Genomic DNA, 24,791 nt, shown 5'->3' with positions numbered 1-24,791 from the left:
ATATATTTTTTAGAAAGAAACATTGTGTGCTACTTTCATAAAAGACCAAAAGCTGTGAATCGTCTAGTTTTGCAGTTTTCCAGTTTTCTGTAAATATAACTTAATAACATAATGCATTCAGCTCCTGAAACAGCCACCAAGGTTCTGACCTTTTTGGAAGTTCTTTACTGATATGTGGGATCAGTGAGTGCCCTGAAGCCAATACTGAGGTTGGTGATACAGACACTGTACGATGATGAGTCCTTAAGGTGCCAGGTTTATTATGACAATAACAAAACCAAAATTAAATAGGATGTAGTGACATTCTATGCTCTGATGGTCCTAGATGCTTCCGAGCCCTCAGCTCTCAGTCAGGACCCCTGCTCCTGGCCCCGACTGCAGCCACGTGGCAGACCTCCACATCCGCCCCCAGCCGGCGCAGCTCGTCCAGCCAGATCATCTGCTTCTGCGACAGCCGGTCGTGGGGTCCCTTCACTTCCACCAGCTGGGAGGGTAGTTGTGGAGTGATCAGTGTTTTATTGAGACAGAAGGGCTATTCAGGTGGGCTGTGGCAGTTCCCACCAACGACCATTTATTTAGAAGGCTTGTCCAGCTGCACTGCTGAACTTACATGTCTATAACAACTAAACATGTACATATGAATTCAGTGAGAAAGTCCCCTATTCTGTAGAAACCAGACTGTACTCCACAGAGAATTAGGAAATAGATTCATACGTAATACGGCAGCTGAAATAGTTTTCCAGCACACACAGCACTGTTATTCTCCTGCTCAACACCCCTCAGTCACTTTTTTGTTGTGTCTGCAGTTAGACCCAAGCTCCTTGCCAGGACCACAAAACTGTGGCCTGGTGTCTTCCCCACGCAAGCAGGGCCCTTGCCCGTGCTTGCCAGTCCCACCGCCTAGTACACGTCTCCCTACTCTTCACGTGTCTGACACCTTCCCCCTCAATGCTCAGCTCAGATTTATTTCTAGGAAGGTCCTTCCCCTTCCTGTCTACTTGTTTACGATGTGTATCATAAGATAAAACTGCTCATCACACATCAGCTCCATGGAACCAGAACTGTGTCAGAGTTGTCTACCACAGAGCACCAAAATTCAAAACACAGCGATGGAGACTACCAACATGAACTACAAATGTTTTTGTTTTCTTTTTAAATTAATAAAGCATTTCCACAGCCTAATAGGAGTTAGAGAGATCTTAACAGAGATCCCAAAGGGCAGAACAGAGAGAAAAAAATATTTGAATAGATAATGGCTAAAACATTTTTCAAAGTTGATGGAAATTATAAACCCAAAGATCCAAGAAGCTCAGTGAACTCCAAGTACAGACCCCTAAAGAACATGACTCTAAGAAACATAAATTGCATATAAGTTTAAAAAAAAAAAAAGGGTGGGGGGGATCTAATAAAGCAGCCAGAATTTTTAAAAGCCAGAGGGGAGAGACTACAGACTTCTCACTAGAAACAATACAAGCTAGATGACAGTGGACAAATATTTTAAGGCATTAAAAAAAAAATTCTTTGCCTAGGAAAAAATATCTTTCAAAAACGAAGACTTAAAGTCTTAAAATATATAAAACCTAAATAATTCATCATTAGCACACTTTCATTGCAAGAAATGTGAAAGGAAGTTCTGTCAGGAAGAGAATGATAGTACATGGAAATCTGAATCTATATAAAGGAGTAACCATTAGAATTTGTATCTATATGAGTAATTATAAAGGCTCATTAGTACACTGTAGAAAGCAAAATAATGTGTTACAGGGTTTATAACATGTTGAGGCATAATGTATGAACACAGCACAAAGGCTGAGAGAGGAGATATACTGTTGTAGGGTTCTTTATATTCTGTGTGGACTGGTAGATCACTTCAAAGTAGATCAGTGTTAAGTACACACTGTAAACACCACTCCAACCACTTAAAACACATGAAGAGTCAGAGCCAACAAGCCAACAGAGGATAAAATGCAACCTTAGACGAAATGAAGAACTGAGACAAAGAACAAATGGAAGGTTTAAAGCCAAACATGAATAATCACATTAAATGTAATATTCCCAATACTAACAAATTAAGAGCACAGGTTGTCAGATTAGATTAAAAGTAAGACCCATATATATGCTGCCTACAGAATACAAGAAACTCAAATATAAAAACAAAGATAAGTTTTAAAAAAGTATATTAACTGCCGGCACCCAAGAGAAAGCTGGAGTGACTATATAATAAATTTATATCAGTTGATTTCAGAGCAAAGAACATTACCAAGAATAAAGGAAGGTCATTTTATAAAAGAGTTCAATTCATCATGGAGACATGACAATCCTAAGTTTATATGTTGAATAATAAAGCTTCACAATATATATAAAGCAGACATTGATAAAACTGAAAGGAAAAACACCCAAATCCACAACTGTAGTCAGAGGTATCACATGACACCAGAAGCATGACCCAGAGAGAACAGATGAGCTGAACTCATCAAAACTTAATACTTCAACTGTTCAATACACTAGACAATGAAAAGTCAAGTCACACACTGAATGAAATGTATCTGATAAAGAACCTGTATAATAATTTTTCTTTTCATCTCAAAATCCAGTAGTTTAAGAAAACCACTAGCCTGTGACAGGCAGGATGAGACCAGGTGAGGAAAGGGTGGTGGCTGGCCTACAGCATGTGAGCAGATGCTCACTCTTGGAGCTTAGAAAAATCACCCCCAGCCATCCCGGCCTCTTGGTGCTCATACCTGCTGAGTCCCTGCCCTTGACCTGCTTCCAACAGTGGACATAGCACAAGCAATGGTTTGTTGCTGCCAAGCTCAGCTGATAAAAGAGACTGATTTCGTCCTGCTTACAGCCTGGCCCTTCTCCCTCACCTGCTCGGATGACATAGGCTGCCGCGTGGGGAGAGGCCAGGTGTCAGCACTGTGGACGCCTCTATCAGCAGCCACCGAACAATCCTAGCCCTCAGTCCAGCAACTCTTGAGGGATTCAATCTTGTCTATCACCAAGCAAGAAATGCCTGGATTATGGCCTTTAAGTTGATCATAAAATTACAAACATGACTTTCCATTCTAGCTCAACTGACCTTGACGTGATGACTCTGGGAGCTCCACACAACCAGGTCGGGGAGGCCCCCTCGGCAGTGCCGGAAGTCCACAGCCAGGCGCCGGCACACGCCACTGAGGATGGAGCCCCCTAGGCAGGACACAAGATCCTGGACAGGAGACACAGGGATGGTGAGCCCTCCCCTGGGATGGAGACCCTGGAGCCCCCAGTGATGGTGAGATGGGGGAGGCCCCATGTGTCATTCAGCAGAGATGGGGTCCTAGGACACCAAGCGTCCTTCTGCCCCTGGTGCTGGCACCCCAGCCTCTGGGGACGCTTTCTCCTTGGTCAGTTACCAAGCTTTCACCCAGTCAGGAACATCCAGGGAGCAGCTAAGAAGAGAGGATTTGGGGTGAGCACTTAGGATGTGACAGTGGACCATGGAGCCCACTGGTCACAGGACGGGGAGAATGTCCTCCCTCCAGGGGCCACAGGCCAGGCCAAGGAGGCTGCCAACCAAACGGGCAGAAGGCATAACTGGGGCTTGTTCACACTTGGGACTGTCCCTTCAGGAACAGAGGCCTGTGGGCAGGGGTATGACAAGCACATGCATATACACATGTGTATGCGTGTGCTTGCATATATACATGAACAGGTACACACATACACACAGGTACATGGGTGTGTGCATACATACAGGTACACATATATGTGAATGTGTGCATGTATGTTTTTTGTTACAATTGCCAAAAGGAAACCCACATTGGAGGCACTTCCTAAGCGAACCCCGCCTGCAGACTCTCACCTGGGCTTGCTGCAGAGAAGAGAAGCGATCCCAGCTGACCAGGGAGGACACCCTGCCTTCCTGGGCCTGCCACACAGCTGCCACCCAGGCCCGCAGGCTCTCCTCAGGGGCGCTGTGGATCTGCTGCAGCCGGGCTTCCATGGCTGGTGCCCTGCTCTCGAAGAAACTGTCTGTGCAGAGGTCCAGCGGGGCCGCCTGTGTGCAGGGAGAACCAGCTCACACTAAGTCTGGGAGGCTGGGGTCATCAGAGGAGCCAACACCCATCAAATCTAGAAACTGGCTACTCTGATGAAGTGGACTCAGGCTTTTTCTCAAAAGATATATAAAAATCACCCAAGTAATCTGATATAAAAGCAATTTATGACAGTGGTTTTTTAGAGAACTAATTTGCAAAGACAAGCACAATTTGCCAAAAGAGTTCTTAGGTTAAACTGGTGGAGCTCTTGGACTTCCCAAGTGGTGCCGTAGTAAAGAATCCACCTGCCAATGCAGGAAACACGGGTTCGATCCCTGGGTCAGAAAGATCCCCTGAAGGAAAGAATGGCAACAGACGCCAGTATTCTTGCCTGGAAAATTCCATGGCAGGCTACGGTCCATGGGGTCACAGAGAGTTGGGCAGGACTGAGCGACTGAACATGCACACAGAGTGGAACTCTTAGCAGACATGTGTGACAACACAGGAGTGTACCTGGGCCCCACCAGGGTGAAGCCAAAGACACTGACACTAAAAGTTTCAAGAGGAATGATTCCAGTAAAGTAGCTTACATTTTAAATTCTATGAATCAGATTGAAAAATTAAAAGCCATTCTTACAGTGAAATTAGCACTAGGATCCAGAAGAGTATAACTGGGGGCAAGTTTCCGGGGCTGCAACCTCAGGGTCCCAGGGTGGGAGTGACTCACGTGTGAGTACAGAGTCTCTGCGGCCTGAACGCAGCCAGGGTTACCTGATAGGCGTTTCTGAAGGCGTCTGGCACCCCGTCCATGAAGATGATGTCCCATAGCAGGAGGCCAAACAGGGTGCTGAAGGTGGACCCCTCCCCATGGATCCCTGAGACAAGGCACATATGAGAAAAGTCCATCTCTTCTGTTCTCCAAAGACACCACCATATCCTACTGCCAGCTCAAGTTGAAGAAAGTAGCAAAAATATTTCAGATTCAAAGCACAGGCTGTTACTGTTTATAATAGCCAGGACATGGAAGCAATCTAGATGCCCATCAGCAGACAAATGGATAAGGAAGCTGTGGTACATATACACCATGGAATATTACTCAGCCATTAAAAAGAATTCATTTGAATCAGTTCTAATGAGATGGATGAAACTGGAGCCCATTATACAGAGTGAAGTAATCCAGAAAGATAAAGACCATTACAGCATATTTACACATATATGGAATTTAGAAAGATGGTAATGATAACCCTATATGCAAAACAGAAAAAGAGACACAGATGTACAGAACAGACTTTTGGACTCTATGGGAGAAGGCGAGGGTGGGATGTTTCGAGAGAACAGAATCGAAACATGTATATTATCTATGGTGAAACAGATCACCAGCCCAGGTTGGGTGCATGAGACAAATGCTCAGGCCTGGTGCACCGGGAAGACCCAGAGGGATCGGGTAGAGAGGGAGGTGGGAGGGGGGATCAGGATGGGGAATACATGTAAATCCATGGCTGATTCATGTCAATGTATGACAAAAACCACTGCAATATTGTAAAGTAATTAGCCTCCAACTAATAAAAATAAATGGAAACAAACAAACAAACAAACAAAGCACAGTCTGTTTTCGTGCCATTCCCAGCTCATTTTCTTAACATTAGATTGCTTATATACAGAAGCCTTGCTTAAGGATGAAAGTCTTAGTAATTATGACAAAATTCAAATGCATGTTTCAGAGTAGAAAAACCTAAGGGACATGTTTAAAAACAAATAGGAGGTCTGATGTGGGAGGGTGAATGCCCAGGAGCCTTTGCCTTCTGACCCCATTCACCTCCTTCCACAGCACTCCTCTGCCTCAACCTGGACACCACATAGTGCCAGGGTTTTTAAGACTCGGGGTTTTACAGAAAACTTCCAGTCAGAGACCACCCAGTCCAGACCCCCTGTCCCCACCTCACATCCAGACCACAAGATGGGGTGGTAACCTCAGAGAGGCCCAGCCCAGTTCCAGGCCGTGTGAGCAGTGAAGCAGGGTCCCCAGGGCTGGGGCCTCTCTGAGTGGGCCCCTCCTGGCCCCTTGGCACACCTGATGCCCCCACCCAAGACCCCGGCGCTCCTCCACACACTGCAGTACCTCTGAGCGGCTGGCTATGGGCAGCATCTGTGGTCCTCCCCCAATCCTGTCCACCTGCCTGACCCAAGATCTCCAAGAGCAATCCAGCCACCCTTGCTACTCATGTCCCCACCAGAACACGCCACCCTCATGGTGGCAGGTGTGAACACTGGCCATGAAGAAGCACACGGCCCTGATGAACTGGGGTGGTAAAATTCTCTCCTGAGCCCTCCAGGGCCTCCCACAGGGATAGGATAGAGTGACAATACCCCCCAGTGTGGCCACATGGCCCAGAGTTACCCTGGTCGAAGCCACAGTGTCTATAATGGGCCAGCGCCAGCTCCTCCACAGAGCACAGGAGAGTGGCGGGGGTGGCCCCCCCAGCCTCCAGCACGAAGACAGACTTCCCTGATCCACGCTGCGGGCACAGCCGGCCTGTGACAGTCACCTGGGTGGTGGGGAGGAACAGCCGTTAGCTCCACTCCTGCTCCAGCCCTGAAGCCCCAGACAAACTCTCCCAAAGGCCCCCCAAAGGCCACCTGTCCTTAGTGCAGCGGTGGGCTGGTCTGTGAGGATGTGGGCAGGTCATCACCTGGCCCCCAGGAGCGCTGCTCCGAGCTGCTCTCCAGGGTCCTGACTGGGCTGTCGGCAGGAGCCTGGCAGGGGTGTGAGCTGCTGACTCAGGGGCAGAGTCACAGCCCCTGCTGACCAGGCCTCTTTGACACCTCGATGCCAGGCTGAGGTCGAAGCAAGGCTGGGTCACTGTCCACAGCAAACCAGAGGGCTTTCTATGAGAAATGTGTGCTGGAAACTGCTCTTAGGCTGTGTTCAGGAAAAACCCCTGAAATGCACCCACAGTGCCCCCAGAATATTCACTCACGTGTCTGACGTCCTCCACGGTGACCTCTGGGAGCTGGCGGAGGAGGTGCATGTACTTCTGGCCGCTGGGAGAGGCCCGCAGGCGCGCGGCCCTTTGGTACAGTGCCAGGCGGTGGCCTGTCCGGACGTGAGGATCGGCCAGCCCTGCAGCGATGCACTGGACAGCCTGTGGAGAGCACGGCACTGTCAGTGTCAGTAAGGCCCAGGCAGCAGCAACCCCATTTCATGGGACGGGAAGCCCCACCATCAATTAATCATTCCTTTTGCTAATTAGCGGTGGGCAAAGCCGCCCTCCAGGGACAAGGACATTATTCCTGTAGATCTCACGCAGACACGTTCAACGCATAGATGGAGCACAGACCCTGAGGCAAAGGTGTGGGGCAGAAGCAGTCATGTTCCCAACACCATGTCCTGGTCACACATGTGGACACACTGCCTCAGGAGACAGAAAAGACTGGGGAGAGGGACCTGAGGTAGGCGTGCTCGGGGCCCCAAGGGATGCTCAGGCCAACTGCAAAATTACATGTGGATTTTTGACCATGTGGGGGTGGGGGGGTGGTCAGAACCCCTAACCTCTGAGTTAGTCAAAGGTCAGCTATATTATTAATGCCACTGAACTGTATACCTAGCGATGGTTAAAACAGCAAGGTCTTTTTTTTTTTTTGTTATATATAATTACTACAATAAAAGAATAAAAAGTAACAACAACAACAACAAAAAAGCCCAGAAGTCAGTGAAGATCAGACCATCAGAGTGTAGCAGCCCAGAGGAATCTAGCAGAGAGAATGAGGCCCTGCTGGCCACTCTGCAGCCCTAACGGAGCCGGGCTGGCTGTAGGGAGGGGTAGCCTTGGGCTCGGCCTGGCCAAACTGGCTGCTGGGCGGACATGAGCCTCTGCTGGGCTGGCCATTGCCTGCTCTGGAAACTGACATACAGAGGGAAGGAATGGTGACAAAATCACAGGTTATGAGTGGCCAGGAAGACCTCTAGGAAAAGGCTAAAAAAAACCAGGATGCTCCATCAACGTCAAAAATAACCTCCGAGCATTAATGAATACTTCTCTCAGCAGACCCAAATAACGGGAAAGTCTATAAACTCCTCTGAAATTTTATTTCAGGGAGAGAGAGAGGCAGTGTGCACACGCCCTCTGTCCACACTGGGTGGGGGCCAGCGGGGGCCTCTCCTGACACTGGGCAGGAAGCACCATACCCACCTCCAGGAGAAGAATAGTTTTCCCTGGCTCGAAACACTTGAGGTGACAAGGCGCCTTTTAGTTTCAGGCAGTAAATGGAACGTGTCCAGGCCCAGAGTCAACTTTTCCAACCCTCCATCACCAGATTCACGTGACCTGCCACTGGAAGAATAAAAGCTCCCAGGGCAGCAGTGCCCTCCGCTGGACGCAGACATGGGGTTGGCAGGGACAGGGGACCACAGGCGGCCACAGAGGACCACTGTCGCTGCCTCACAAGGCCCTACCCTGCTGGCCACAGTGGCTGGCAGCCAACAGTGTTCTCAGACTCAAAGTCCCTACCAGAGAGGCAGCACCCAGATGGGATGGAGCCAGACGCCACGTCTTCACCTATGTTTCTACCAGGAGGCCCTGGGCAGTGAGTGAATGAAACCACCGTTTCCAAACCAGAGAGTGCACCTGTGTGAAGGTGGGGGACACCTAACCCTCCAGCTCCCGACATGATCCACCCGCTGACCCCACGGTCACCCTGTGGTCACACCCCTGCTATTTCTGGGGTTGGCAGAACACAGACAAAGAGGGATGTTTAATAAATCAATGCTTTAAAAAAAAAAGAAATCAATGCTTTAAATCAACTATAGTCCAAGATAAAATATAAACTTAAAAAGAAAGAAAGAAATCAACACCCTAACGACATTTAGAGTCTTAAGGTATTAACAGTTTGCTTTAATGTTTAAATGTACATGAAGCTGAAGAAAGGTTGGTGCCCCTAGCAGCTACGTACTGGCTCCAGGCGCTTCAGGTGCTGGTGTAAGTTAAGGGCCAGCCGGTCCCACCATCGGCCCCTACTGTCGGGACAGTACACGTCCTGGGACAAGAGGTTTTCAAGCTCCTCCACGGCTTCCTGCAGCAGCAACAAGAAGGGACATGCATTAGACTCCTGCACACTAAGGCCGCTGTTACATTGAGTTGTCAGGAAAACTGGCGAAGGGTATCAGCATCCTTTCCACTCTAAAATAAGGCCCAGGACCCAGGACTGCTGGGAGGGGGCCCTGGGACATACCCCGAGAGTGGCCTGAGCTCCAGAGGCACCCCCACTTCTCAGCAGGGCCCCTGCCACCTCATGTGGATGCAGCTGTGACACCGTGTGGCACTCTCTGTGCACCAGGTCAGCAGCACCGGTCACACGGGGCCAGGCTCTGGGCAGGAGCAGCAGCTGGGCTGCAGGTCCACATGCTTCTGGGAACCCAGCTGGCCATACGGCCAAGGGTGCGAGGAATCGGGGAGGGGGCTGGATAGGTATGAGGCAGGGTCTCCACCCAAAGGCCCCACCTCAACAGGCGGACTTTGTGGTCCATGTTCATGGCTCACGTCTCATGCTCATCTTTTGTGGTTCCTGAATCTCTGAAAAATCTAATGATTCTCCTGAGAAAAATGCACAAACCCCAGAGATGCAACTGCAGATCCACAGACTGCTGAAGCCAGTCCCACGGAGCTGCCCAGGGTCCATGGACCCAGGTGAGGAAGCCCAGCTCTAGCAGAGCCTCTTTGTAAGACGCCGAGTTTCAATACAGAAGTATCCACACAGCAAAAGCTGAGTCCAGCAACCTCACAGCTCTGAGTGTGAGCAGGGGCGTGACTGGAGCCCTCACTCCTGACCGTAGGTTACTTCCAGACTGTCCATGACTGCTGTCCTGGGAACTTGAGCTGAGGCAAGGCTTCCACCTCAGAGATGTGGGGAGACCCTCCCCATCACATGGGGGCTCTGACAGCAGCTCAGCCCTGGCTGCAGACCACGACGGCAGGAGAAGTCAAGAGCCAGGGGCGGATGGCTGGTGCACTCACCTTGTACAGGTGAAGTCTCTGCAGTATTTCAACATTTCGGGACAAAATCCTCGTGTAAACCCACCCAACGGTAAAACACCGGAGGAAGAGCGGTAAATTCTCATGGTACCTAAAACGAAGACGTATACCAGCAGTTTAGTGGTTTGGTGTGTATATTGTAAGACAATCCTAAGAGGTGATTTAGAAAAGGCAGAGGAACCAGAGATCAAATTGCCAACATCCATTGGACCATAGGAAAAGCAAGAGAATTCCAGAAAAACATCTACTTTTGCTTCATTGACTATGCTAAAGCCTTTGACTGTGTGGATCACAACAAACTGTGGAAAATTCTTAGAAATGGGAATACTAGACCACCTTACCGGCCTCTTGAGAAATCTGTATGCAGGTCAAGAGGCAACAGAACTGGATGTGGAACAAAGGACTGGTTCCAAATTGTGAAAGGACTATGTCAAGCCTGTACATTGTGTACATTGTCACCCTGCTTATTTAACTTATATGCAGAGTACATCACGCGAAATGCCGGGCTGGATGAAGCACAAGTTGGAATCAAGATTGCCAGAAGAAATATCAATAACCTCAGATATACAGATGACATCACCCTTATGGCAGAAAGTGAAGAAGAACTAAAGAACCTCCTGATGAAACTGAAAGAGGAGAGTGAAAAAGTTGGCTTAAAGCTCAACATTCAAAGAATGAAGATCATGGCATCTGGTTCCATCACTTCATGGCAAATAGATGGGGAAACAATGGAAACAGTGAGCGACTTTATTTTCTTGGGTTCCAAAACCACTGCAGATGGTGACTGCAGCCATGAAATTAAAGGACACTTGCTCTTTGGAAGAAAAGCTATGACCAACCTAGACAGCATATTAAAAAGCAGAGACATTACTTTCCCAACAAAGGTCTGTCTAGTCAAAGCTATGGTTTTTCCAGTAGTCATGTGTGGGTGTGAGAGTTGGATCATAAAGAAAGCTGAGCACCAAAGAATCAATGCTTTTGAGCTGTGGTGTTGGAGAAGACTCTTGGGAGTCCCTTGGACTGCAAGGAGATCCAACCAGTCAATCCTAAAGGAAATCAGTCCTGAATATTCATTGGAAGGACTGATGCTGAAGCTGAAACTCCAATACTTTGGCCACCTGATAGGAAGAACTGACTCAGTGGAAAAGACCCTGATGCTGGGCAATATTGAAGGCAGAAGGAGAAGGGGACAACAGAGAATGATATGGTTGGATCGCACTGCCGACTCAATGGGCATGAGTTTGAGCAAGCTCCTGGAGTTAGTGATGGACAGGGAAGCCTGGCATGCTGCAGTCCATGGGGTTGCAAAGAGTCGGACACGGCTGAGCGACTGAACTGAACTGAAGAGGTGACAAAGCAGACTGAATTTCTTTCTTCTAAGGAGATACATTCTGAACACCGCCTGTCGTGTGCAGTTTTTTACACCACAAATCTATGTTCTCATGGCCACCTGCTTGAAGTCACCAGACGGCGATGTGAAGTGAGAGCCAGAGATCAGCAGACGCCAGCCCCCCGGCCGGACTCAGGGCCTCCACCGATTTTAATACAAGTTCAGCGTGGTTTCCATGTTTATAAATGGCTAAAAGTCAAAAGGAGTAAAACTGTGTGGCACGTGAAAATTACAAGAAACATACATTTGGAGTCGGAGAACACACCTGCACTGGGACAGTCCCACCCATTCGCTGACAGAGCCTGACCACTTCCCCACTGGACCTCCACACAAGAGGCTACTGATTTCTGTCCTACAGGAACCCAGCTTCCCAGCCACGAGGTCTTATCTTTTTTTTAACCAAGAAAATCATCCATTAACTTGTTTTAACCATTTGTTTTGCTGTTTGGTCTGAGAAATGTTTACACATTTGCCCAATTATCTTAAGAAAATCCCCCAGGGTCCATGCACATCATGGGCTAACACTCTTTGTAAACACTGGTTGTCTCCTTCCTACAATGGCCTATAGGTAAATGCCTCACTCTGTCTGAATTACTCCCAAACTAAACACGGAGAAAATATTCAGTTGTTTTTTCTTAACAGTAAAGGCTATTTTCCTGGCTATGGTTTTTAAGTTTGTATTATTTCTGTGTAGACTTTTGTCCTAAATGTTTTTCTGAAAGAGATATCCAATACTACTAATTTTTCTCATCACTTTGTACTAAGGAAGGAAAAAGTTTCTTAACCCTATGGAACACGTTGAACATTTTTTTTTTTCCCACATTGAACATTTATTAAACCAAAAAGAATGAAGGATCATGTGCTGTGTACTTGAACTCTTGAAGTAAATGTTCAATTTCATTTTCTTTTTTTTTTTTAAGGAATGATTCATTTTCTTGTTCAAAACAACAGCTCCTGTAATTTCCACCAGAAGAAGACAGCTTCTGTCCTGCGGCCAGGCTTCCCCCATGGTTGTAATTCAGCTGACCAAACCCCAGAGGGGCCAGTCCCCCTGCAGGTGGCAAGCCACTGTCTGCCACAGACAGACCAGGGTTATAAAAATCACTCCAAACTTTCAGACACTCCCTGCTACTCACCCGGCACTTTAGACCCCATGCAAAGCGAGGGGGAAGTTCAACTACACACGCTGGCCTCACCACAGAACAAAAGGAGCGCGTTCCTCATGAAGAAGATGATATTATACAGTTAGAACAACTAGGTCGGTCGGTAACCCTCACAGGCACCAGAGAACCACCTCACCTCAGGGACGGGTGGTCTTTCAGTCCATCCCAGTTCTGCTTTGCACACCGAGCGAGCTCCCTAGCCTCCTCCCAGGCCCCGCTGGCCATCGCCGTGGAGATGTCATTCAGCATGTGTGCAGCCACCGCGTACCTGGGGGGGGCGGGGACAGGCGGGAAACCACGACATTCAGGTTTCAGGGGGGGATGAGCACTGATGTACAGAACCTCATATCCCCACATCCCACCCAACACATTCAGATCTGCTTTTGAAAACACATGGGTTACGTTTTATCTCAGTAATAATTTGACTATTACTCCATGAATAGCCTAGAAGTGTTCATACAGGCCTCCCGGCCAGAAAGCTGAAGACACACACACCTTACCATCACATCACATGTCCCATTATATGATGCAACACTGACCAGCTCTTCCTCCCTGACCTCCAGTGCCCACTCACTCATTCATCCATTCAACAATCTGGGAGCAACTATGACAACATGTAACCAATCTCAGGATTATACAGAAGTATAGGTTTGGTCATTCAATCACTAAGTCAGAGATGGCCAGAGGGATACTGCCCAAGCTAAGAGAATTATTTGGGATTTTCAAAAACAACTTCAGGGACAGTATCTGGGAGATGGCAATGCTGAAATGTTCTGAACCCATGTAACTGAAGAGAGACAGCTTCTCAGCATGTCTTTAGATACCAAAGCAAAGACACAGGCCCCATAGTTCTGTAACACTGAGTGCACAGTCACTGTGCTCTGGACTCACCCTCGAGAGAAAAGCACACACCAGCACTGTGTGCAGAAACTGTCAAATAAGCGAAAAACAGTCCCCCAAGTGTAAAAATTTGCTCACGCAACGCTTCCATCTAGCTCTTTTAATACTCAACTGGACAGCTCTAAGGCAATGAAAAATGGAATTGGAGAAAGCATTCTAACTAGAAGATCTGACTGAAAAAGTGAATCCTACTGAATACAAATAAGATATTGACCATCCTAATAACTAAGGCAAAATGGGCTAAAATCAGTTTACCTTGACTCTGTTTTGATCCAATCATTTCAATAGCTTATTTTTTAAAGCACATACTAGACAACACTTAAACATCTTTCCTAAAATCAAATATCAGAAACCATTTCAGCTAACTTTGAATCACAAACCTGCAACATCTATGCAATTTTTTTTTAAATCAAAATCCACTTTTGCTAAACACTGGCTAAATCCATGCATCAAAACAGATTCATGAAAACTTCTATTGTCTGCATGATTCTGGTATATGGTCCACAAGTTGGTTATTAGCTTTATTTTAAGCGTCATTACCAGGAAGATATTCAGCCTTGTTCATGCCAACAACATACTCACAAGGCAGGTTTGTTCAAATGTCTATATTTAAAAAATGCTCCCCCTGCCAAAGCTATATGGGAATATAAACCAGGGGAAAACAGTGAAGCTCTAACTCAAAACTCGTGGGTTTTGGCAACCTTAATCAAATTGCATTTCTACATTCTCCTCACAGTCCTGGAAAAGTATACAAGTAAGCAAAAAACTAAACAGGAAGCAAAAACTTAAAAAATGGTTTTGAGCAGATGTTTCTCTTGTGGATGGCAAAAAACAATAATAGATCCTTCTGCATAAATTTAAAAACACACAGATGTTACAGTGAGCAACCACTCTTACCTAATGAGATCATCCCTGTCCTGGAAGATCGGGGTCTTCCGATTGATGGTGTATCTGGGGAACTCCAAGCGGCCCAGGTTGACCAGCAGCACAGTGGAGAGCTGACCCTGGCCCCCACAGGCGGCATCCTCATCTTCCACCATGTCGCTCAAGGAGAAGAGCAGCAGGGCCCGGGAAAATACTGCCCGAGGGCCTCGACAGACTCTCAGGGAACGTCCCACCACGTCTTTAGCTCTGAAAAATACACAGTATGGAAGAGACTTGCTGGTCTGTAAACATTTGGACATCAGATTTCATAGATTATTTCAAGCTAAACAGTATTCATTATTCTAAACCTGAAGCAAACCTCTGGCCTCTGGCTGTGTGATGTTAAAGCATTTGTTAACCTCTCTGGGGTTCAGAGCCCTACCTTGGAACACGGTGAAGATTCGATGAAATTAAACCTGCAGATGATTTCACATAGTGTTTGCCTCAGTAAAAAGAGCAGAGTAAGGTTTATGCTGGTCCCGAACACGTGAAATAACCAGAGAAACTCAAAGTGTTACCTGTTTGACATTAGCAACTCTCAATTCTTGACTCCAGTGACAATTTAGATTAAATAATAGATATTCATTTATTTAAGATAACTTTATTTATTTATTTATGGCAGTGCTGGGTCTTTGTTGCTGTGTGCAGGCTTTTCTCTAGTTGCAGCAAGTGGGGGCTACTCTCGAGTTGTGGTGCACAGGCTTCTCATTATAGTGGCTTCTCTTGTTGGGGGGCACAGGCTCGAGGGTGAGTGGGCTCAGTAGTTGCAGCTCCTGGGCTCTAGAGCACAGGCTCAGTAGTTGTGGCACATGGGCTTAGTTGCTGGCAACATGTGGGATCCTCCCACACCAGGGATTGAAACCATATCTCCTACACTGGCACATGGATTCTTTACCACTGAGTCACCAGGGAAGCCCCACAGGTCTTTATTTAGAAAGTCATTATCCAAGGCTCTTGGTCAGGCAGCAGGTCACAACCAGGGCCTTCTGGCTCTAACAACCTGGACACCATGCATGACAGGGTTTCTCTATTGACATCTGGGCATTAGACAATGCTCAGCTGTGTCCCTAGCCTCCACTCACTAACTGTCAGTGGCACCCACTACCCACCTCAGTCACAACAAGAACGCCTCCAGATGACGCCAGGCATGCCTGGAGGTCAAGGTCCCCCAGTGAGAGCTGGAGTCCAGTGGAGGACCTCACCTTTCCTACCAGCCCAGAAGCTATGAAACCAAAGGCCGAGCTGACTCCCTAGGGCATCCAGAGATCAATGCCCCCAGCACAGTCTCGAAGACACAGGGGTAGGGTTCCCACCTCACCACCATCTACATGAGGACCACGCAGCCACAGAGCCTGACAGCACCCTAGCCTTCCTCCCCATGCAGTCCCAAGCATGTCCAGTGGCCCGGGACTCCAAGTTGCAGAAAGAAACATTCAGTGTGACTAAACACACAGAAGGATTCAGAGAGTGCGAATAAGGAGGCTTTTTCTGCAGAGGAAGGTAACCAGGTATTACCTTCATGTGGAGACTCAGGTTCCACTCCTGGGCTCCACAGCTTAATGAAGAAATAAAGGACACTGTCTGTCAACAGACAAAATGATAAAGGTGTGCTATGTAATGGAGTATTAGCCATAAAAAAGAAATTCTTCCATTTGCAACAATGTGGAGGGATCTAGAGAGTATTACCCTTAGTAAAACAAGTCAAAGACAAATACTACATGTTATCACTTCTTTGTGGACTCTCAAAAACAAAACAAATGAATGTATATAACAAAAGAGAAATAAATTCACAGCTAGAAAAAATAAACTAGTGGTTGCCAGCAAGGAGAAGGAAGCAGGGAGAGGTGAGACAGGTAGAAGAGTAAGAGAGATGAAATACCCTGTAAGAAATAGATAAGCAACAAGGATGTACTGCACAGCACAGGGAAATACAGTCATCATTTTGTAATAAATTTAAATGGAGTATAATCTGTACAAATACTGACTCACTATGCTGCACACCTGAAACTAATATGTCAACTATATGTCAATCAAAAAAAAATTTTTAAGGATAGTGATTCTAGTAAAAAACTAGAATACTCTTAATGGGCTTACCTGGTGGTTCAGTGGTTAAGAATCTGCCTGCCAATGAAGGAGACACAGGTTGGATCTCTGCTCCAGGAAGATCCTACATGCCACAAAGCAGCTAAGCCCATCCGCCATTAACTACTGAGCCGGTGCTCCACAGCAGGAGAAGCCACTGCAATGAGGAGCCCTCGCATCATAATTAGGGCAGCCCTGCTCACCGCACCAGAGAGAAGTCTGCACAGCAACTGAGACCCAGTAAGCCAAAAGTAAATAAATAAATTTATACATGTAAAAAAATGGTCTTAAGATTCTCATTTTCCTATAATTCTCATGTCAGTGATAAAAAATGTTCATCTTAATTCTATTTCTGTTCCTACATGCTCAGTGCTTACACTGAGAAACAGCTAATTTAGTGTTCACTTACTTTTAAAATATTACACACAAGAATACCATGAAATACTTAAGAAATAAAATTAAAGACTTAGAAAACATTTAACCACAGGGATGAGGATCTTATACCCCTAAATCAATTAAGTATAAATACATAATCTAGTTAAATACTTTTGGAAAATCTACAGTATAAACTTTTTGAAATGTTGACAGTGACATTTTTCTTAATAATGTATGCCTTATTTATGCCTGTGTTTTACTAAGATTAATATTTGTAGTATCTTCCCAATAAGGATGGCTCTTGGCACATTAACAGCTCAAAGTTACACACACACACACACACACACATTATATAAAATAACAATGACGTTGCTTTAAACTGTTTGCCAAAAGCATCTCATCTCATTTTCAACAACACTGGAAAGTGGATTTCTAGACTAAGGTTGATAATAGTTATACTTTAGACATAACATGGGCAGAAGAAATAAATTCTGAGATTTTTATGATCTTTCCTAACCTGAAACTGTTCAGGAGCTTGTATAAGGACAAAAGAAACCATCCACACAGCTTTTGGAAAATTTTAATGTTTCAACTCAAGAGAAATTGCATATTATTGCTGACAGATCATGTTTCAATAAAAAGTCTACTGAAATAAAAATTTGGCTGGATAATTCATGTTTAAATCTTGTTTAGGAGAGTAGTTAAAACTGCATTTTTCTTGAGTAACAAAACACTAGAATATGCTAAGGGCCCAGTGCCTCTAACCTCTTGGCTCTTGGCTTTTCTTGTCCTAGAAATCAGTGTGTTATGACAAGAATTACAAAAGCTAACCCAAGAAAGAATCCAGACCTGATCATTAAGGTTCTCTGCCTTTTCAGTATGGCAGCAATTGCAAAAACAATCACAATCTGGAAACACGTACCATCCGTTTTAAGACCTTAGTATGTGCTGTGTGTGTGTGTGTGTGTGTTAGTAGTGCAGTCATGTCCAGCTCTTTGTGACCCCTATGGACTGTAGCCTGCCAGACTCCTCTGTCCATGGAATTCTCCAGGTATGAATACTGGAGTGATTTGCCATTTCCTTCTCCAGAAGATCTTCCTGACCCAGCGATGGAACCCAGGTCTCTTGAATTGCAGGCAGATTCTTTACCACTGAGCCACCACGGAAGCCCAACCAACAACTCAAAAGTTCTTACTGTAACAAGTTCCTTCGCTGTTCACCTGAAACTACCACAACATTGTTAACTGACCACACCCCAACGCAAAATGTTTTTTGTGTTAATAAATAAATAAAATGATTTTAAAAAAAGAGCCACAAAACCTTTTCAGGATCACTGCGCCAATGCCAGGCTGGTTCCGGCCCCAAGTACAGACTGAAGGCTGCTTGGCCAATCTGAGGAACGCGTCCACCAGCTGCTGCTTCTGCCCATGGGCACTTGCCAGGTGGAAGGTCTTTGCCAGGGCTTTCAGTTCCGGAGCAGAAAGGAGCTCCAGCACCTCAGGGAGTTCCTGCAACTCAGATTCTGAAATTTTTTTTTTTTTTTTAAAAGTACTTTAAATAAGTTTATTATTTTCCAGTTTTATTGATACTTTAAGAAGAAAGCTTATTTGTTGTCCTAAGATTAAGAACTCAATTTAGGGATTTCCCTAGTGGTTCAGTGGTTAACTCTGAGCTCCCAGTGCAGGTGGCCTGGGTTTCATCCCTCTTCAGGGAACAAAGATCTTACATGCCACAACAAAGATCCAACACAGCCAAATAAATTAAAAAAAAAAAACAAAAAACCCAATTTAAAAGACACACACAATCACTATTTCTCAGGCACCAATCAGGAGATGACATGAAACTAGCACCACCCTCATTTTGCAGAAACTCCCTTCACGGTGTTTCCACTTTGGTTCCCCTGGACGAACCATACCTGTCTGCAGGAAGCCTGCATGTGTCAGCTCTCCAACCACAGGGGTTAAGTCAGCAGAGATCTCTTCATAGGCCAGCTTGTTCACCTTAATCCAGCCAAATTTACGTTGAAAAAGTCTTACGTATAACTTCTGACCATTGGCTGTGATAAAGTTAAGATAATCAGTGAAAAACATTCTATTTCTTCTCAAAAACCACCTCAGTCCTGCTACCATTTCCTTTTGTAAACCAAAGTGAGTAAAACATGCTGTGTTACAAATGCACATATGTTGACTCAACTGATCTTCCAAGAATATCATTTTCTTCCTTTGGAAGACAGAACTTATTTCAAATACAAAGTTCTGTGGGAATGTCTCCTTGGCCTGTGTGCAGGACAGGAGGAGCAAGAGGACACAAAGGCTTTGTGACAGTCTTTGGAACTAAGGCTCCCTCTTCTCTTCTGTCATGAAAAGTGGGAGTGGGGGCAGTAACACCATCCTCCCAAAGCTGGTGAAAAGATTAAACAAGATAAGTATATAAACCATTCCAAAGTTGGTAATGATTATTAGCCACTTAAAAACCTAAAGGACTTCCTTGGTTGTCCAGTGGTTAAGAATCGCCCATCCACTGCAGGGTCCCTAGTCAGGGAACTAAGATCCCACATGCTTGTGTGGTGCGGCCAAAATTAAATAAATAAAATTAAACAGAGAAATAACACCATCTATTTAAATATATATATCTATATATTTTAAAAAATAATAAAAAATAAAAGGGTAAGATGAAAGTTCCCCACTGTCTAACCAACATTTCTAGTCCCTCAAGAGAGGCACACCCGCCCCCTCACCGAGAGTTCCAGTTATTCTGTTCTCTGTTTTTGGTTTCATACGCAATATTCTATTTTAGGCTGAAAATCATATGAAAAGGATTTTTTAAAAAAAGTCTGGCTTTGTTAGAGCAGCCATCTCTAACTCAGTGATCTCCACGAAGCTATTTAATTAACCTGGTCTCAAGTTTTCCTATTACCCAAATTATCTTTCAATTTCCAAATCTAGAGTGGTCTCGGGACTTCCCTGGCCATCCAGTGGTTAGGACTCTGCTCTCCCAATGCAGGAGCACTGATTCCATCTTCAGTCAGGGAACTAAGATTCTGTATGCTGCATGGTATGGCCAAAAATTTAGAAAAATAAAATGATACGACTTTATTTATTAAATTTTCTACAGTTATTTCCCTTTTCTCTTGAAAGAGGCAAAATTGATTCACAGTAGCTATTTTCACAACAGAGACACTAAAGATGATTCTCTGTGGAGGGCAGCCCATAAGAATCTGCAGAGCTTACACTAGGAAACTGTTCCTACTTCTCAATCACACCACAGCCCAGGGTTACTAACTACTTTCATAAACGCTCGTACGCCAACCAAGATCTGTGACCACCCTGGATACAAGAGTCGATGGGGTGTCACCCACACAAGCAGAGCCACAGTTCCACTGTGTGAACGTAAAACTGAATTCCTTCTCTTACCTGTTATTGGTAACGTTCAGGATTTCTTTTTTGTAACTGGACTGGGAGTCAGACCTGCTACTATTACTAGTGGTCAGCATGGCCCCCAAGGAAGCTTCTCCTGCTTGAGAGGGACTCATGTGCACATAGCCATCAAGGTCCTTTGGATGAGCAGCTGATGGCGGGTGAAAGTGGGGCAGGAGGGAGTGCACAGCTCTTGCTCTAAACCTGCGCTATTTGCTTTGAGCCACACAGCTGGCTGCCAAGGAATTTAGGTATGTTTTTAAATGTACCAATTTACAAAATTAAAAAAGAAAAAAAATTAATGTATCAATTTAGCTTGAAAACTTCCATTTCCTGCATACCTTTACTTTAAAAGGCAGAGCCCAGGCAACTAAAGTGTTATTGGAGGAAAAAAATATGCCCCAGTACCCCTTAGTTTGTTTATTTGCCTGTATTTTATTTTCATTTTTTAGGAAATGGCCCGCAAAAACAACAAATCCACCAAATACAACCATAAGCTTGATTACATGCCTGAAATGCAAGGTACACTTTTCTAAGTTACACTATTTTCTTCCCCCTAATCTGGGAAAGGCTGTTTTTACAACCATCAAATATACATAAAAAGGACAAACAACTGCTTCCATTACAAGCAAAGTACAGTGTATAAAGATGACAGTGCAGAAGCAGGCATCACCTGGCCCCAAATCTTATCTCTTTTTAAAGGCACATCGTTGTTGAGCTGAACACCATCACTGGCTCTGATTCCCCTGAGTATTCCCAGGGGGCTCCCCAAACCACTGACTCCTCGGGGTCATCAGCTTTCTGCCCATCACATCCCAGACCAACTCAGGGCAGCAAATGGCAAACAAAGCCTCAAAAGCAAACAGGCTCAAGATACCTGATAACTGATGAAACTTAGTTACAAGGCCCTTCTCGTGTTCATCAAAGAGCATCCTGTCTTCTTCATTCTCAAACACAGCTTTCAGCACCACCAGGAAACTCCGAAGGTAGTAAGGATGGTCTGGCACTTCTGGACTTGTGACCCAGGACACATCACAGCTTGACCTCTTCTCCAAAGGCATCTGATGAGTGATTTTATCCTCTAAGCTACTGTCAGATTCTGGAGGAAGCATTTGGCTGTTGGTCTGTATAGAAGCACCAACTGTGGAACTTGGAGGTTTTGCCTCCCGATGTGAGCCCTGATTTGTCACTTCTGAAACAACAGTCATTTTCACCTCTTCATAATGACCTGTCTCACATTTTTCAGTAACTTCACCATCTACTCCTTTGACACTCTCCTGCTTTGCAAGATGGTCCTTAGGAGCAGACTTTCTATGCCCGAGAATTAAATCTGATGAAAACACAGGCACATCACCTGTGCAGGCAGGTGTTAGGGTTGATTGCTCACATTCCTGGGCAGCTGTCTGGCCTTCAGCTTCCTCCACCATAGTGCTTTCCACTGTATGTGCTGGGGTGCTCAGCTCCTCCTGGGAATCACCAGTAAATATGTTCTCCTTTTGAGAGCTGTTCTCCAGAAGTGGATCCTGGCCCTCCACCTCCAAATGCTGATCAACCAGGCTCTTAACCCTGGTGCATGAGGACCTCTGCAGACTCTGATTAGTGAACCCCTCATTCTGATTCAGGGATCTTTTAGCCTTTATGTATCTTCTGGACAATTTAGAGGACAGGCTTCCCAGAGAAATGACTTTTACATTATGATGTCTCAGCTCTTCTTGATTTCTGCACACCGAGTCACCTTTACTTTTAAAGTAGGGGCTGGTCTGCTGTTTTTTGCCCATTTTCGCTGAATCATTTTGGCAAGGGGTTAAATTTATCGTTGATGGTGACGACTTCTCTGGCGTTATATCTTCTAAGGCAATATTGGTCAAATCTATGGTGGGCACGTTTGAACTTAGGCCGACATGCCCAGGACCACCTGGAGTCATGTTGTCGTGGTCAGCACACATTTCATCAAGGTGCCGGTTCAGGTCATATCTTGGCACCATCTTACTACAAATAGGGCAGGCAAGTTTAGCAGGGGGTGCATTGTTAAAAAAAGAAATAATAGAGTTAGATTCATTTTGTTTAGTTTTGCTGCTTGATAAACTTGTACGAGGCCTTTTTTTTGAGGATTTGCCTACAGACATCATGAGTATTATTAGGAAAGCTGGGTGGGGACTTCCCTGGTGTCCAGTGGTTGGGATTCTGTAATTCCACTGCAAGGGGCCCAGGTTCGATCCCTGGTCTGGGAACTGGGATCCCCTGCATGCCCCAATGGGCAGCCAAGGAAAAAAAAGCAAAGTTGGGTGTTTGTTTCAAGTAGTAAAACACAAGGTAAGACCTGGGAAAGAGATCAGTGGTTTACTTTTACTTCCCTGATTCGAAATCATAAAAAATGGGATCCTATTGGACTTCATGTTACTCATTTAGTTTCTTCTTCCTACGAAACAAAACATGTGAATTAAGAACATATTTATTAATTAACACCAGAGACGGGAAACGATCAACGATAGTATCTCACGGGATGGGGCCTTGAATAGACTCCGGCCTTGGAAAGAAAAGCCCAAGGCCCGGCTGTCCACGCGACCCCAGAGTGTCCGTCAGCCGCGAGGATAAGTTCTAAGACTCCTCTGTAAGATCTAAATCAGCCACCCTAAAAAGGGACGTCTGACTACGCGAGGTCTTCGTTTAAAACCGCCGCATGAGTAACTTCTCCCAGGCAGAGCACGCCTATCCCGCCCGCACAGGCCTGTAATGAGAAGCGCCGCCGGGAGTCGCGGGCATCTGTCCACCCCGCCTCGTCCCGCCTCCCCGCGATCCTGCAGCTCCAGCCGCCGAACCTCCTGAGGCCAAAGCTCTGGCAGGCCAGCCCTCCCCTGGGATCGTGTGCGCACCTGAGATACGCACCTGGGAGGTGCACCTGGGACTCCGCCGCCAGCCCGGCCGCCCTCCTCCCTCCCTTCCTTCCGTTCCCCCAACTCGCTCTTCTGGCCCTGCCGCCGCCAGCAGCCAGCTCCCCTCTCACAGCCCCCAACCCCGGCCAGACAGCCCCGCGCCTTCTACGGGCTACGCGCGCCAGGCATTCCCAGCCGATTCCCGAGGACTCGGCCGTCACAGGCTAGGTCAGCGGAGGTTCGAGCAATCAATCGGCCTTCCCTCTCCTCTTAAAGGCAGCCGGCGGTTCGGGAAGGCTGAGCCAGAGTAGGTCGGCCCAGACTCCCCACCTCCTGCCTTTCACAACCTGGCGGAGGCGGGCGGGCGGGAAGGTGGGCAAGTTGCTGTTCTCGAGCATTCGGTGACCAAGGAAGCCGCCTCCTGGGAGGAGACACAGGCGAAGACTCCACTTGGCCAGCAAGCGTGTGCTGAGTTTCCTGGAAGAGATGCTGTTTGCTGCCTAATGCAAGAGATTCCAAAACCTCAGGAGCACAGGAGTCCAGGGCCATACCACCTTGAACTGAACGCACCCCATCTCATCAAGAGCAAAAGACTAGTAGATCAACAAGGACCTACTGTGTAGCACAGGGAACTATATTCAATATCTTGAGATACCCTACAATGGACAAGAATCTGAAAAAGTATACACGCACACACACACACACACACACATATCTGTATCTATGAATCACTTTGCTGTTCACCTGAAATATTGTAAATTAACTGCACTTCAATTAAAAAAGGTAAAAGAATAAATGTAGGTAATAGGGAATGGTGAGTTTGCACATTTTTTACATTAAAATGTAGTTTGTAAATGTAGTTTTTCTTTGTGCTAATAGTTTAATATAATGAGGTTACATAATTTAACATAATGGTTATGTGTAACAACAACAAAATTACTGAAAATTTATCAGCCAGACCTTGAGTGCAGTTATCCTTATGGCAGAAAGTGAAGAACTAAAGAGCATCTTGAGGAAAATGAAAGAGGAGAGTGAAAAATTTGGCTTAAAGCTCAACATTCAGAAAACTAAGATCATGGCATCCAGTCCCATCACTTGATGGCAAATAGATGGGGAAACAGTGGCTGACTTTATTTTTTGGGGCTCCAAAATCACTGCAGATGGTGATTGCAGCCATGAAATTAAAAGACGCTTACTCCTTGGAAGGAAAGTTATGACCAACCTAGACAGCATATTAAAAAGCAGTAGACATTACTTTGCCAACAAAGGTCCATCTAGTCAAGGCTATGGTTTGTATGGATGTGAGAACTGAATTATAAAGAAAGCTGAGCGCCGAAGAATTGATGCTTTTGAACTGTGGTGTTGGAGAAGACTCTTGAACGTCCCTTGGACTGCAAGGAGATCCATCCAGTCCATCCTAAAGGAGATCATTCCTGGATGTTCATTGGAAGGAATGATGTTGAAGCTAAAACTCCAATACTTTGGCCATCTGATGCAAAGAGCTGACTCATTTGAAAAGACCCTGATGCTGGGAAAGATTGAGGGCAGGAGGAGAAGGGGACAACAGAGGATGATTTGGTTGGATGGCATCACTGACTCAATGGACATGGATTTGGG

The 24,791-nt window shown here is 45.9% G+C and overlaps 1 protein-coding gene across 4 annotated transcripts; it reads right to left on the bottom strand.

Moving 5' to 3' along the window:
• Positions 1–236: 236 nt before the first annotated feature.
• Positions 237–23,331, bottom strand: FAN1 (FANCD2 and FANCI associated nuclease 1). Of its 4 annotated transcripts, none has more exons than XM_061158868.1 (14): positions 23,188–23,331; positions 21,179–22,720; positions 18,801–18,941; positions 18,206–18,407; positions 14,402–14,635; positions 12,741–12,872; positions 10,034–10,142; positions 8,973–9,092; positions 7,001–7,165; positions 6,421–6,568; positions 4,794–4,897; positions 3,848–4,042; positions 3,083–3,211; positions 237–484 (listed from the first exon to the last, which is right to left on the bottom strand). In XM_061158868.1, the coding sequence occupies exons 2-14, from the start codon at positions 22,428–22,430 to the stop codon at positions 347–349; spliced, it is 3,069 nt and encodes a 1,022-aa protein (XP_061014851.1). In that variant the 5' UTR covers positions 22,431–22,720; positions 23,188–23,331; the 3' UTR covers positions 237–346. The 4 variants fall into 4 exon arrangements, with proteins under 4 accessions (XP_061014851.1, XP_061014852.1, XP_061014853.1 ...); XM_061158869.1 differs by having other exon boundaries at positions 23,175–23,325; XM_061158870.1 differs by lacking the exons at positions 237–484; positions 3,083–3,211; positions 3,848–4,042; positions 4,794–4,897; positions 6,421–6,568 and adding an exon at positions 6,673–6,908.
• Between the last annotated feature and the right edge of the window lie 1,460 nt (positions 23,332–24,791).

The sequence above is a fragment of the Dama dama genome, chromosome 13 (genome assembly GCF_033118175.1).
Source record: "Dama dama isolate Ldn47 chromosome 13, ASM3311817v1, whole genome shotgun sequence".
NCBI classification, from domain to species: Eukaryota; Metazoa; Chordata; class Mammalia; order Artiodactyla; family Cervidae; genus Dama; species Dama dama.
Note: the sequence above shows the minus strand (reverse complement) of the source record. Positions and strands in the feature narration are given on the sequence as shown.